The sequence below is a fragment of the Electrophorus electricus genome, chromosome 3 (assembly GCF_013358815.1).
Source record: "Electrophorus electricus isolate fEleEle1 chromosome 3, fEleEle1.pri, whole genome shotgun sequence".
NCBI classification, from domain to species: domain Eukaryota; kingdom Metazoa; phylum Chordata; class Actinopteri; order Gymnotiformes; family Gymnotidae; genus Electrophorus; species Electrophorus electricus.
In genome coordinates, this window is record NC_049537.1 from 19,890,001 (window position 1) to 19,905,924 (window position 15,924).

A 15,924-nucleotide genomic window follows, 5' to 3' on the forward strand; every position below is an offset into this window, starting at 1 on the left:
GAAAATATTCCATCATGTTTACACAGATGCACATATATTATATATATGTACTCATGCACATGTAGACTTTTTTTCTTTTTTTCTTTTTTTTTAATTTTTAACTACAATCAAAAATTAGGCTCAGGAAAAAAAGCCAGAGATAGTTGATATTTTACCCCTTTTAATTTCCTGTCATTCTTAACACTATTGGCTCTTCCTCGCATCCAAAATGTGAGAGGAGCTCTCCAGCGATGAGTGTGTTTTCTCTCCTCCACATGGACACAGATGAGGGGTGTACAGCCATAAGCTATTCCTCCACACATCGCGCTCTGGACTTCATTGCACTGTGGACTGTGGCCGTCTGTCCTGTAACCCTGGAAACCACTCTGTGACTGACTGTGTGGCTCGCTGCTGCTTTTTTCTTTTCTTGTTCTTCTTTCTTTGTTAAAAGCACTTTTTTTTTCTTTTTTTCTTTTTTTTTTGTCAGCATCATTTTGTCTTGTTGTCGGTGCATTAACGGTGTGTGTCTGTGTGTAGACAGTATAATGTGGGCTGTCTGAATGGTTTCAACGCATTTACACTTGCCACCATGTGAGCTGGAAGGCCGTGCAGTGTAGCCTACAGACATGCATCAGACATCATCAGCTGATCACTGATTAACTGAGAGCCTTTCTTCCCCTCAATTTTACACACACGCGCACACCCACCCACACACACACACACACACACACACACGTGACTTGTGGAGACATGTCAGTACACTGAACTACTAATACAGAAGCTCCAGGTGTTTAAAATAAGTACAGTTCCTTCACCCTAGTCTAAATATATTTTGATGTTTTACAGATATAATTAAGCCATATGCTTAGCGTCTGAGGCTGACGGGGGGCAGATCCTAGCAGGAAAGACTCCTTACAGAATCACGCTGAAAGGCAGCATTCTTTAAAAAAAGAAAAAACAAAAAAAATTAGGCTTACAGTTGTCATTACTGTAAATGTATAACAGCGTAACCTGCCAGCGTAAGTGAGTATGTGACAGTCTACTTTTTAATTTTTCCTGCCCTACCCTGTTCTTTTTCCTTTCTTTTCTTTAAAGATGCATATAATTAATAATGTCTGGTGGCTATATGTTATATCAGTGTTAGCAAATCACTGTTTATTGATGGAGACTTTTAATTTGTTTTATTTTCAATTACATATACCGACAAAAATTGAATTTAGTCTTGTATATAACAAAACATGAGGTAGAATCCATGTTGTGATGGAAACATCTCGATCTGTAACAGTTATTTTTTTTGTTTTGAAATGTCATGAATTTTAAGGAAAGAAAAAAAATTAGTACTCTTTAAAGCTGGTGTTTATAGAATTTCTCTTTGTACCTGGGTGTAGTACCAAGACCCTGAATCTGTCAGATCCATCCTTTCATTTAAGAGCGGATTTAAGATTCAAAGCAGTATGGTCTACACATTTGCTTTACTTGACCCACGGCAATAGCCTACATGTCTGTCATGGTACTATCTGCTAAGTCATGTCATTTCAAATCAAAAAAGATACATTCTATTATTATTAATGCAGAACTATTAGGACAGAACTGCCTAATTACAGTAGATTTAACCTCTTGGCTCATAATGGATAGGGCAGCAGAGAACTAGTGTCTCACTCAGACTCATGACCATGTGTAAGCCTGACATGGTCTGACATGAACCATGATTCATTTATGTGCTGTATTCATAATAAGAGCTTAGAGCTCCAATCTCCAGCACTGTACTCCAGCTTTGTGGAACAGCTCCTTGCATTGAAAGGATGTTTAGGTATGGTCCAGCAATAACGTACTCCAAGGCATTGCAACGAAACGATGGAATTCAGCTGTACAAATGAGTAGACAAGTTAGTAGATCAGAACTTTTGTGCCGTAATTGTCATTTCCTAATCATGCCATTTGATTTTGATTTTGATTTTGATTTTGATTTTGATTTTGATTTCCCTGGCTTGCGGAAGATTGAAATGTGTATGATGCAGGAGAGCTGTGGTAATGTCACAGATGCGGAAATGCATTCAATGCAGGCTGTTCAAACTGGTGTTCTCACTGTAAACGTGCTAAGACTACCTTCCAATGTGAGATACAGGGGGAAACCCTCATTATGTCATCACTGTCTTTCCAGTGGGAGAGATGATATGGGGGGACATTTTAGAGGGGTTGGGGGTGGGGGGGTTAGGAATTTTAACAAATTGCATTAGAATGGTCTTTTCATTTTGTACTCCTGTTTCTCCCTTTTCCTAGCTACCCAGCCATTTTACAACACAGAATTTAATTGTGCTGGAATAAAAACTGATAAATATCAGTTACCTCTCAGTGTCTGAGTCTGACTGACTGAAGGTGTGCTGATGCTGCTGTGTTGATGAATAATTTTCGCCTGAATATGTGACTAATGCACTAGCTTTTTGATGCAGTTTGTTTGCTCTTTAAATCACAAGAATTATGATTCTTCCATACTATATAAAGCACACACTAATAAGAAATTAAGAAATTAAAATACAGGTCAAAATGTTGCATTTAATTAAGAAATGTGACTCATTTTTTCATAAAGGTAATAAACATAGGGATTATAAAAGGTGAGTGTGTGCCATCTTGTCAACTTAAAGCCCTAAAAGTAATGGGACTGATTAGTCTTTTAGCCCCACCCCACCCCCCCAGGGGGGCCAAAGGTAATGCCACACTGCCTTCCCCCACCTTATCACTATAATAGTGAGCTGCTTCAACAATGGTCCAGAATTTACACAATATGTGCAAGTGTTTGCGGGCATCCTTCCTAATTGAGTTTGAGTGCTAGCCATAGCATTTGCTGAGAGGTGTATCAAATTAAGCACATAGCCATGTAGTTTCCACAAACACCTTTGGAAGCAACACCAGCATAAGAATTATGCTTTGGGAGTTTTGTGAAATGCATTTCTATGGCTGGGGAACTGCATGCATGCTTCGCGTGTCTAAAATCACTATTCACAATTCTAAGCATTGACTCGAGTGGTCAACTGCTACTGGACTCTGCAGCAGTGGAAATGTGTTCTGTAGTGATGAATCTCAGTGTCCTATCTGGCAGTCAGATGGGATTGGTGGCTACCTGCCAGAATGTTCAGTGCCAGTAGTAGAGTTTGGTGAATAATGATAATAGTAATGATCTGGGACTGTTTTTCAGGGTCTGGGCTAGGCCACTTTGTGAAGAGTTATGTTAATGCTACAGAAGCGAAAGTTGTTTCTGACAATTATGTTCTTTCAGCCAGGCCTTCCTGTCCCTGTTCCTGACCTTACAAATGCTCGGGTTAATAGGCACAAATTCCCATAGACACACACTCCCAAAATCTTATGGAAAGCCTCCCTAGAAGAGAGGAATTTGTTAAATCTGCAAAAAAAAAAAAAAAAAAGCGAGGAGCACAGGAACTCTATTAATGCCCATGGTTTGGGTATAAGATGTCCAATACGCTCTATATAGTTGTGAGGATTAAGGGTCCACCTTCTTTTGGCCATACAATGTACTTGAAATGTTTCTCAAGAAAGGCTGGAGCTTTTCTAAAGACATGAGGCCTTTCTAAATAAAAAGGCATTATTCCCAATAAATACATATATGAATTGGTATTTCTATTATCTTGTTTATTCTATTAATAAATTGAAAAGTAAAATACTGTTACATATATAATCATACAGGAATTATTTTTAAAATTCCCTTGATTATAAAAATCATGTTTATCATTCTGCTTTTTACCAAGACTTTGATTGCTTATGGTGAAATTTCAAGTTCACTGTACTCTGTGCAGTAGATTTATACTGTAACACCAATGTCAGGCAGTGGAACCATAGGCTACAGTAGACCAGGGATATCATGAGGTTAGTTGCGGCATATCTCAGCCTTCTTACTGAAGGCCTTGATTAAATTAGGTATTTTAGATTAAAGTTGGAATTAAACAAGGAGGTTTCTAGAATCAAAATTAGGCAATCCCTTGCAATTTGACCAAATTGTAGACAGTAAAGTCTACGCATAAAATGCAGTCGTTCAGAAAAGTAAGTGTAAGGTTAACATGTAACTTCATGTGCAGTATGAAGCGATGCAAACATCATAAACGTCGAAATGAAACGTATCGTTATAAACGGTCACTTGTCCTTGTCTCATATTTAAAACACCAAACAAATTGTATTTGTTTAGCAGGCTCTACATTGACATCGCAGGTAATCCCACTGACCTGAAAATAATTGTACATTTTTGTTTACTTCAGTCGAGCAACCCCTTTAAATTGACGCCACTCCCATTTCACCCCGCGTTGTCTCGCGGTTAAAAGTGGTTGGTGCTGGTGCTAGGCAACGTGCAGGTTTGTTTCCCTAATTTAAACCAATGAAATCACCGCTAGGTTCGCGTGATAAGCCAATCAAATGTAAGAGTTTTAGTGCCAGTTTCAAATGCTTTTGTTATCAGGTCATGATAACACGCGTTATCCCAATTGTGTAAGTTAGCTGTATGTAATTGGACTGTTTTGTTCTTATTTTTAAAGCCTGTAAGCAAGGCATAATTTGAGGCAAGGCTACTTTAAACGTACCAGCTAGTTGGCTAGCCTAATCTTGATTAAAACACGTTAAGACCTCAACACTGCAGGATCACTTGTGGTGTTTCAGTGTTTCCTGATACAATGCCGTCTCGAAAGGATGATTACGAAGTATTGTACACTATAGGCTGTGGATCATATGGAAAATGTCAGAAAATTAGGAGAAAATCCGACGGGAAGGTAACTACTAACCACGTTAATACTATTGCTAGCTAGCTAGCTATGTTGGCTAGCTATTTGTGTTTGTAATTGCTTTACCTGATAGCTAATCTATTTTAGATAGAATACGGTAGGTTAGCTACTCGGATTAGCAGTGCCTTCGTAGTCCGATTAATCACGTTGACTGCTATAAACCTGTAAACATAGCGGTATGTCACCTTAACTAGCTGTTTAAAATCCTTATAATTCTTTCCGCTTCTGAATGAACCTATATTGTGTTTTTTTTTTCTTCTTTAAGTTAGCTAACGCTATATGAAAGTAGTATAAGTAACCTGAGCTGTTGCATCTGCTAGATTCTTGTATGGAAGGAGCTGGACTATGGCACCATGACAGAAACGGAGAAACAAATGCTTGTGTCGGAGGTGAATCTCCTTCGCGAGTTAAAGCACCCCAACATCGTGAGATACTACGACCGCATTATAGATCGAGCTCACACAACGCTGTACATAGTCATGGAGTATTGCGAAGTAGGAGATCTCGCCAGCCTCATAACGAAATGCGTTAAAGAGAGGTGACGACCGACCTAACCCCGTTGGCCCTATAATTCATATTTGTCAAAGCATAATATTTAATCATATTGCATATTACAAATCGCAGCAATATAATTTGATAATTGCATTTGTCCTTCTAATGCAGTTTACTGGTAAAGCTGTTTTGGGTGTGTGTTAAACTCTGCAGGAGATACCTGGAGGAGGAGTTCGTTTTACGTGTTCTGGCGCAGTTGTCTCTGGCACTGAAGGAGTGTCATGGCAGAAGCTATGGTGGGAGCACAGTGCTGCATCGAGACCTAAAGCCTGCAAACATCTTCCTTGATGCCAAGCAGAACGTAAAGCTTGGGGACTTTGGCCTAGCACGAATACTCAAGCATGACACAAGCTTTGCTAAAACATTTGTTGGAACTCCATATTACATGTCACCAGTGAGTGTGTATTTTTGTTATTTATGTATTTATTTATTTCTTTAACTTTGGACCTTGATACATTTACACTACTTTGAATGTTTCATAGTCAGTGCATGTTGATTTTTGTCAACAGGAACAAATGAATCGCATGTCATACAATGAAAAGTCCGATATCTGGTCATTGGGATGCTTGCTCTATGAGCTCTGTGCTTTGTCGTGAGTATTAGACCTTGTGATTAGGATCTGTGTAATATTTACATAGGAATGTACATATCTGGTCTTTGTACTTGATGCCACTTTTTCTTACAGTCCACCATTCACCGCATATAACCAAAAAGAACTGGCAGAAAAAATCAATGAGGGGAAGTTTAGAAGGATCCCTTATCGCTATTCAGAAGAACTGAACACCCTTCTGTCCAGGATGCTACACCTAAAGGTAGCTTTGCCATCATATATGTGATTGGTCTTCGTGCAGTAGGCAGAAATCTAATGAATATTGAACTGACAGAATGAAAACTTCCTAGGCTTGAGCAATATCAAAATGACTGTATATGCATAAATGTACCTAGAAATCCTTGTTCTTCTGACCCTGGTAAAATCTCCTGGACAGAAACAACAGACCTCTGCCGATGCCCGCATTACAAAGTGAAAAGCCAGCGAGCTGCTGTGCAGAACATTTACCATGTACAATATCAACTAAAATGTATTATCTACAGCTGGGCCTTAATACCTTCGAATAATTAGTGTCTTAATTTATTGGGCTAGAGCCCTGAAAAGTGCAGTATTCTGTACCAGCACACACCAAGATAATCAGTTTTGTATAAACTGAACCAGATGGATTTTGTAAGGGCAGTGCTTATTCTGCTGGTGGAGTTTCATTTTTAGTTGATCTAAATGAGAGTCCTTTGCCTTATTTCCTCTATCAGAATTAACTAAGCAGTACACAGAAATGGCGAAGGCTTCTGAAGTAAACGCATGCCTGCAGTGTTTGCTATCCTGACAGGGGATCTCGGCATGTGCATTACTGTTCATTTTGCAAAACTCTCTACATAAAATAAAGCAAAGCAGCACAGTCACAGGCTTGTGGCCTATGTAGTTCTGTTTTATAAAGGGGTGTGTAGAAGGTCTCTGTTTTGTTTTTCTTGTCACTGGGTTACCATTGTATTCAACTAAATAAAATGACTTTAACGTCTGTCTACTGGGAAGATTAATCACTAACTCGCAATGGATGTTTTAGAGTCATTGTGTGTGTGAATGGTGGTGAAGTACATAAGGCTTCCAGAGAAACAGGATATTTTGGACAGAGGTTCTTCTTCAGCTGTGCAAGTAAAATGCTTCTGAAGCTCTAAGAGGAGGAATCAGTTTATATTAGAAAAACATTCAGTGGGGTTCCAAGAGTGTGGATCAGTTGTTGTTATTCTTTGAGTTTCCTAACTTCATTGCTACCATAGTAACAACTGGCAGTGCAAACAGATGCCATTGATTCAGTGTCCATTAGTATTAAAATGCCCTGCCACTGGTAACAACAAATCCTTAATTCTGATGTTCCGAACGCGTCATGTGTTGCGCTTGTGCAGCTTGTCTTACTGTGTTGTGTTGACCTCCCCCTGCTCCGTTGCCAGGACTACCTTCGGCCCTCTGTGGAGTCCATCCTGCAGAGCACTTTAATCTCCCGTCACGTGGCACAAGAGCAGAAGGCAGTTCAGGCGAGGCAGCGGCGGAGGTCAGATGACCCGGAAAATCCCCGTCAGGCTGAGGCGGCGTTGATGGCGGCAGAGCTGCAACTGAAGGAGCAGGCTCTGCGTGAGCGCGAGCATGCCCTTAAGGAGCGAGAGGAGAGGCTGGAGCGTAAGGGGTCCTGCACATCTGTGTTCGCACGCAAGTTAACACATAAGTGCTTTACTTTGCCGTGGATCTCCCAGCATCACCATGGACACTCAGGAGGGTCCGTCAGCGGTTCTGTGTGACCCTAATCCTGCAGCAGCCTGAAACATTACCGTTGCCTACATTAGATTGGGGGCTGGGGTGTTTAGTGTTTAATTTTTCCCTTTTTACAGAGAAGGAGCAGGAATTGTGTGCCAGAGAGAGACTATCAGAGGAGAAATTGGCCAGGTATGAAGTCCATTGATATAGTTTTTAATCTGACTGAATTAATAAACTTTCATCAACTTTGTATATGTATTCTGTCAATGAAAACTTGTGTCTTGCCTACAGAGCAGAGAACTTGCTGAAGACCTGTAATTTGATGAGACAGCAGAGGGCGCTGTCTCTGCTCTGTGCAGATGCTATAGGTATGGAAGTGAAACGGAAGCCACTAGACCTTCTGTTCACAGAGAACTGACCATGGCTTGTGTATATATATCTAAATGTTTACATGTGTGTATGTGTATATATTGTGTGTACCATAATGTTTTATAGGTGCTATGTATAAGGTATATTTATTTTGTAATTTAAATGTTAAACATTTTTATGATCACAATAAAGTGAGACAAAACAACACACTAGCTGACATTTACCATAGAAACCACTGTTGCTTTTAAACTGATTTATCCAAGATTGTAGTCAGTCTGGCTTTTTGGCTCAGTGCTTAAGGTACTTGACTTGTAATTGGAAGGTTGCTGGTTCAAGCCCCACCACTGCCACTGTTGCGCCCCTAAGCAAGGCCCTTATCCCTCAATTGCTCAAGTTGTACTCTGTCATAATTGTAAGTCACTTTGGATAAAAAGGGTCAGCTAAATGCCGTAAAATGTACTGGTAGAAGATAAAGGGGAAAAAAGGAGAATTTGGTGACTCCATCATTCAAACACAGTATGTTTGATTTTTACCCTTGAAGTAGCTAGACTTTGTACCAGCACCCTTCTTAGGGGAGATGATAACATTTCCTGATGACACGCCAGTCAGTTCAAATTTCTGCTTTGTAATATATGTTAACAAACTTGTTTACTTCTTTTTACCCAACATTTGATTACACCAAAAGATCACAAGATTGACACAGATCTCAAAGAGCAATCCATGGGAATCGCATGTCTGTGTTCACAGACCTACATTGTGCCTATTCAAGTTTAGGACCTCTTTAAATGACTTAATTTCCAAAAACTCAGCAAATGTTTGAAGCCGTCCTGTGTAAGGGCACGAGAATACAGCTGTCTCACTGAGTAATATCATATGCTTTCACCTTGGCTGTAAGAAGTAAATGAACATACTTCCTTTGAAGTTAAACAGTGGGTGTCCTTCCTCCTGATGTCTCCTCCCAAACCCTGAGGAAGGCAGTTCCTTGTGTTCAGTTCCTTCTCCACTGGTTTGCTGTTTATGATGACGCTCATTCTCGTTCTTTGACTTGTAGATGACAGTGAGAATCCCTCTCTGGGGAAGAGGAAGGTCCATTTTGCAGGCGACAGCAAGGAGAATGTAAGGCCCGAGCAGAGAGCTGGGACAAAACCTCAGGAGCATGTGCTTCTGAAGAAGCTGCAGGCACCCGGTGTATGCTCTTCAACCCTGGGACAAGCAGAGAGGAATAAACCGCTGAAGAGCAGGCATATGCAGGGAATTCGCTAGCGCACCCCAAACCCCACAGCCCCCAACCCCCCCCCCCAAAGCTGCCAGAGCCAGGGCTGGTTCAGGGTACGTCATCCAGTGTGTCGCCTGGACAAAGCCACTGTGCTCAAAACACTTCTGAAGGACACTGGAGAATGGCAGCTGTCCGCTTACGTGAGCTTATGGGGGGTGGGGTCACTTGTGTATGACACAGGCTGCAGACTGATTTGTTGCTTTGACGGTGGTGTTTGTCCTTGCAGCCATGGATACGTTACATGACAAATCACTGTCAAGCCTTGATAGCTCAGTTTTCTCAGACAGAAAGCCTGGCTCCCTGTCAAGCAATGTGTAGGTGTATTGTATGCTCAACATCTGTTTTTTGGTTTTGTTTTAGTTTAAAAAACATGTGTTTTTTGCACTAGTTGTGATATTTTCTACTTTATAGCAAGTGTTTTGAGAAATACTTGTTGCTGCTTAGAACATGATTTTTGACTACATGCTGGTTAATTGTATCAATGTTATGTTTGTGAGAGACTACAAGTTGTGTTTTCTTGTGCCTTTGTAAAAATTAAGACATGCTGTGAAGTCTTGAAAAGATATGTAGAACAAAAAGGAAAATTTCTGATTGACCATCTATTTTACATACCAGATATTTTACATAGATTTATCATATAGGCAGAAGTGTTCTCTTTGTTTCTGTGATTTTCTAGGTGACCGAATAATACCTGTTCTCAAAGTAAAATATACTTTTCAATGATCAATATTTTCAGCAATGAAAGAAAACAGATTTTGTAACAAAAGTAAAAGTCAAAATGACAAATAAAGAGTCTGTTTATTACAAAAGGCACAAGACATCGCTTTTTAATTTTATATATTTAAAAATATTTTTACTATAAATGTAAATAACGCTTTAATGTGTAATGTAATGGTCGAGTGCGTCGCCGTCTGCTCGTGACGTCACGGGCACGTTCAGCAAAAGTGCTCAGAGCAGCGGATGAGACCTGAGCCACGTCCAGTATAGAAACGCGTCGTGGGGTTCGTGGCCGTGCGAAGCTTTGCGCACAGTCATGAAACCGATGAAACGCTCCCTTACTGAACGAGACACGGGTAAATGTAACGTGTGTGAAGTAATGACGTGTGATGTTACGTTTAACCATAAAGCCTATTTGAATGATCTGAGTTATTTGACGCCGTCAGAAAACATTTTAAAAATCGTACAGTAATGACTAAGGTTTGGTGGTTTCATGCAATAGCTATGAAATGGACCTTGAAATGGAATATTTGGTCTTTTAGACAATTAGAATAGTAATTGTGCTTAAACTGAATTAATCTGTTTTAAAAAATAAAACCTCTAATTAACAAGGTAGCCAGGCAACGCTGCATTTTATTTTCTTTGGGGTCTGATCATCCTTAGATTTAATCAAGTCTACTGTGCACACGTACCTCAGCAAATTTGCTCACTTGCAAAAAACAAAAAAAAACAAACCCCTAACTAAAACCAGACATGGCTTTTCTTTGACCTACAAATGTCTTTCTGATTACGTAGGGATACTGTGTAAGACGCTGTCGTGTTATGACAATGAACGATATGTTTGTGAACTACAATTCACCCTGTGGTAATTTTATTTATAAAGGCCCTAAATGGTGAGTCAAACTATATACTTTGCGTGCTTAGAAAAGTATTGTAAATTATCCTTGGTTCCCCAGTTCTTGTCCAATGACGTGCAGCTAGGCGTTGCCCTAGAAGTACCCTTGTTCCGTGTGGAAACTTTGCCGGTCCGGGTGCAAAGTTTCAATCCGTCTGCAAACGTCGCCGCTATGCATTAAGCCTCTGCCTTTTTCTGGTGTAACGATTCGATTGAAAGAGAAATGAACTGTCGTAGCTAAGTCACAAGACGTCGACTGTGTAATTCAAGTCAAGAACTAGATGGAAATCGAACAAATACCGCTTATGTAGTTTCTGACTGATAATTTAAACCGTTAGCTGGCTAGCTAACGTAGCATTGTTTGTTTCGCGTTGTATTAGCTCGCTTACTGACCGGTCAAGTAGCTAGCTGGCTAGCTAGCCCAGTAATCACTGATTGATTCATCAAGGAAGGAAAATGGCTTGCGAAAACAACCGTGTTCGTTTACTTTGTATGCTTTCATTGACTTTTGGGTTTTTCATTGTGGAAGTGGTGGTCAGTCGGATAACGGCATCCTTAGCGATGTTGTCAGACTCTTTTCACATGCTTTCGGATGTAATCGCTCTGGTTGTGGCTTTGGTTGCCGTACGCTTTGCGGAGAGGACACAGGCGACAAATAAAAATACCTTTGGCTGGATTCGGGCAGAAGTGATGGGGGCATTGGTAAATGCCGTGTTTCTCACGGCGCTGTGTTTCACTATCATTTTAGAAGCAATCGAGCGATTTACGGAGCCTCATGAAATTGAGCGTCCCCTGGTAGTCATCGGTGTTGGAGCCGCAGGACTAGTAGTAAACCTCCTCGGGCTTTGCTTGTTTCACGGACATGCAGGTGGGGGCCACGGGCATTCCCACGGAGGCCGTTCGCACGGTAAGAAAAACAGGAATAAAATCCGCAAGTCCGAGAGACCTGACGATTGCTCAACCGGCGAAGAGACCAACAATCTAGTCGGTAGTCGCGCGACCAGTCCAAATGGGGTGAACCCCGACAGGCGAGGAAGAACGGGTAAGTATTGAGCCCTTTGTGCCCTCGTTATTTGGCTAGCTAGTTTTACATTTTATTAACCTGATTTTTTTCATAACGTGTAATTCAGTTTCGGGCAAAACGACAGGGATTGTCACATTGGTAACGCAGAAAATCAGAGCTTCAGCTAGTTCCAAAATTTTCTACAGCTGATATAATAGGAGCAGTGTTACATTTAGGAGTCCAATGTGACAATGTGAATTCTGAGCAGAGTTCTAACCTTTGAAACAACTGTCAAGGTAAGTTTGCCAGTGCACGCAATATCGTCACACACAGAAAGGGTATATATATTACGCAATTTGTGAAGCTCATTTCCTGGTTAGATTAAGTGATTTTTATTTATTTATTTTTTAAAAAAAACCTCTTTTTTTTTTACAGTTTGTCTATTTGATTCTGAAGAGAATGTCGTGCGAAGAGAGCATGTCTGCTTTAAAGTAATGTAGACAACTCCAGAGCGTCAGTGACGGGGTGCACAAATGCATGAACTCAGAATCACGTTGCGTGTGTTCTTTTAGGAAAGTCAGTTACGGCACCAGAGACTGACCCGAGTCAAACATAACGTCCAAAATCAGACAGCTGGGGGAGTGAATCATTCTGTGACATTTCCACCACTGGACACGAACAGCTCCAGCGGCGCACTACCTCGGCCCCTCTTCACCGAGCACCGCAGTAGCCCAGCATATAAGCATTCACTCTAGGACCCTAGTCATCACCAACACAGTGAAGACTGTTTTAAACAAAACTTGTCACAAACGTGGCGTGTAAAAAAAAATGTAAAGTAACAAAAAAATGCCACCTTTTATTTCATGCGGAATTTGGCTTATTAGGAACCAGGTCTCTTAGTAGTTCCTGTTCCGGTGCTGTTCTCCTGGATGATGACTCGCAGTACTGTATGAATATAGACAGTCCTCTACTAAAATTCAATCAGGGGAACTGAAGTTTCCTTTGAGTCAGGAGAACTTGAGTTTCAGCTGTGTTGTCTATATTGTGCTATTTCTTTATGATTGGAAGCCTTTTTGATACCCTGAGGTCTAACAGAAACATTACACATTCAGTAAAACATCCAATAAGAAACCTCTGTCTTAATAAGGAATAGCTAATCCAAGATCAGAACTGAAGAACTCCTTTCAAAATTAACTTTACTGCACAACAGGTCTATACAATAGTGTTGAATGTTAAGTGATGTCATTGTAATGGCTTTTTATTTCTAAAGTTAAACTGGCGTAACAGTATAAAACCTTCCTAAATACAGCAGCTTCCTAAATGACAAAAATCAATTAAATTAATCAATGAAATTAATTAAGGCATGACAATGTAAATAACCAATCCAAAATCTCAGAACTTGAAGCGTCCTACATAAATACCTGCAAATGGTCTGCAAGTCTCAGGTTCCTCAAAATGGGCCCCCAGAATAGAGTCTAATAAAAAGAATCTAGTTTATGCATGTCTAATCACAGTAGCCTTTGTTGTTTTTGTTGAACTCACACAGCCTTGTCATTACCTAGGTTGCTTGCAAGTATCAGGTGATGTTTTTCTTGTAGTCATAGCAATATTTCAAGCTCAGTGTGTAGCAATATTATTGCGTTCTGATATGCTGTGCATGTCTTGCAAGCCAAATCAATAGATACTGAACCTAAGGGCATGTTATCTTTTCATGTTCTTTAGCACACCAAAAAAGTCTTGGAATCGTTCACTTCCCTACTCACAAAACATGGCAACAACTGTCCTGCAGTCTCAGCTAGTGATTTTCTTGTTAAAACCAAGTTTTACAGGATAAAGCCAAAACATTCTCAAACTGTTTGCTTAATTATGATTGCATGGTACCTTTTTTTTTCTTTTTTTTTTTTTTTGGAATGCTCCATAACAAAATATCCAAAATGTGGTGGAAAGTGGTGTTTCTTTTTTTATTTAGGTTCTAATTGTTTTTATCACAGAAAAACAACAAATACTTAGTTATTTAATTTGTTTACCTAAGTGAGCGCTGGTTAATCGCTCCTCATTGTGCTGTTGCTCTGTGTGGCAGGCACACCCCCTGGTGACAATGAGCTACAGCTGAATGGCAATGCCCCCTACGGCAAGCACGAGCATGAGCAGGAGTGCAGCGAGGAGGCTGCCTCCCAGCTCAACATGCGTGGTGTCTTCCTGCACGTGCTGGGCGATGCCCTCGGCTCCGTCATCGTTGTCATCAACGCGCTCATCTTCACCTTCGTGTGGCAGCCTTGCGAGCCCGGCCACCCCTGCATCAACCCCTGCACTGAGAACCACTGCACGGACCACCAGCACATCAACCACACACTGGTGGACTTGCAGGGTGGCCCCAATCAGGTGCCCATCGCCGGCCCCTGCTGGGTGCTCTATCTGGACCCAACGCTGTGCGTGATCATGGTGGGCATCCTCCTGTACACCACCTACCCCCTTCTGAAGGAGTCAGCCCTCATCCTGCTTCAGACAGTGCCCAAGCAGATTGATGTGCACGGACTGAGCGCCCGGCTGAGGGAGCTGGATGGTGTGCTGGCCGTCCATGAGCTGCACATCTGGCAGCTGGCGGGCAGCCGTATCATCGCCACCGCCCACATCAAATGCCACGACCCCACCTCCTACATGGACGTGGCCAAACGCATCAAGGGCTTCTTCCACGATGAGGGCATCCACGCCACCACCATCCAGCCCGAGTTTGTCACGGTTAACTCAGAGTCACGCGCCTCGCTCTGCGAGCTCTCCTGCCGGACGCAGTGCGCCCCCAAGCTGTGCTGCGGGGCTGCCGATGGTGGGAAGGCAGCCGAGGCTGCTGGGGAGACCAGGGTGGTGAGCGAGGGTAAGGCGGTGGCTGTGGACGCCGCCGCTACACTGCAGGTCATTAACGAGACGCTAGAGAGCACAGCAAGGGAACAGGACGGCAGCTTTCAGGTGGCGCCTGGAGCCAAGGACGACATGACCATCCCTAGAGAGGTGGAGTCATCCTTATAAGAGAGAATGAGTGCAATCAAGGAGCCTAAATGACCTGTGATCAATCTGAAGGGACCTGCATGGCTGCCTCTTGCTTAGAGGAAGCAATCTACTGTTCTGTAAGGTGTCTGCTTTGAACTGAATCCAAACACATTTACACATGAGATGTAGACACACACACACACACACACACACACACACACACACACACACACACACACACACACACACAGCCACCTCTTGACACTGAGCCTTTACTGCCAGCTACAGTGGCAGCATGCTGAAGATTCATACTGGGTGACCGCTGATACAAGCCACCGAGCGAGACCTGATGCATGTGCGTGTGTGTCACCAGCATGTTGTGAAGCATCATCAGTGTTCATATGCTGGAGCTTCTCTCTGCTGGATGTTAGGGAGCATTGTCTTTCTGTGGATCTAGAGCAACAAACACATGCAAATTGCAAATAAGGCTGCTGGCCCAAGTTTGGGAACTTTTACTGATATTAGCATTATTACAATAAGAGCCCCCTTTCCTTCCCCCTACATTGCGTAGTTTATCTCTGCTATGTTTGATTATTTTGTGGCAGAAATAATATATGTATTTAAGTTATTACTAATTACATTTTTTTTTTCTTTCCAGAATGTTTTGATATTTAGATTTGCTAATAAGTAAAAGGATATTCTGCCTCTTTTTAAAACAAAACTACTATGCTGTAATGTAGAATATTTTTTTAGTAGTCATGTTTTTAATGAACTGTAATATTGAGACTTAATTTTATTTTCCCAGCAGCCTCTGTTTAGATGGCTCTTTGTATTTGGCCCAGAAACCAGAGTCAGTACAATTTCACCAAGCCTATAACTGAAAATACAATGAAAGAAATTGGAGCACTCCTCACATTTTGCAATTGTTCATTTGCAGGAAAGCTGACTGCTTGCAAGTCGTGGCAATGTCACATGAGCAGGACTGCTAGTTTTTTATATATATATATATATATATATATATATATATAAAAAAATCGTATGTGTGAGGGGAGAGTGGTGCTGGTGTATT

General features: G+C 41.4%; 2 protein-coding genes and 1 long non-coding RNA gene across 3 annotated transcripts in view; 2 read left to right on the forward strand and 1 right to left on the reverse strand.

Moving 5' to 3' along the window:
- Positions 1–7,396, reverse strand: part of LOC118241046 — an 11,101-nt gene extending 3,705 nt beyond the window's left edge. Inside the window, exon 1 of the long non-coding RNA XR_004775806.1 lies at positions 7,275–7,396. This is a non-coding gene — a long non-coding RNA (uncharacterized LOC118241046). The remainder of the gene's footprint in view (positions 1–7,274) is intronic.
- Positions 4,182–10,429, forward strand: nek2 (NIMA-related kinase 2). The gene is made up of 9 exons (XM_027001653.2): positions 4,182–4,747; positions 5,080–5,297; positions 5,465–5,705; positions 5,821–5,903; positions 5,997–6,123; positions 7,310–7,535; positions 7,745–7,799; positions 7,902–7,978; positions 9,031–10,429. Exons 1-9 carry the CDS (start codon positions 4,652–4,654, stop codon positions 9,240–9,242), a joined length of 1,335 nt encoding a protein of 444 aa, XP_026857454.2. The 5' UTR covers positions 4,182–4,651; the 3' UTR covers positions 9,243–10,429.
- Positions 10,430–11,006: 577 nt separating this feature from the next.
- slc30a1a (solute carrier family 30 member 1a) lies at positions 11,007–15,838 on the forward strand. The gene is made up of 2 exons (XM_035524800.1): positions 11,007–11,909; positions 13,951–15,838. The coding sequence occupies exons 1-2, from the start codon at positions 11,324–11,326 to the stop codon at positions 14,892–14,894; spliced, it is 1,530 nt and encodes a 509-aa protein (XP_035380693.1). The 5' UTR covers positions 11,007–11,323; the 3' UTR covers positions 14,895–15,838.
- The last annotated feature ends 86 nt before the right edge of the window (positions 15,839–15,924 follow it).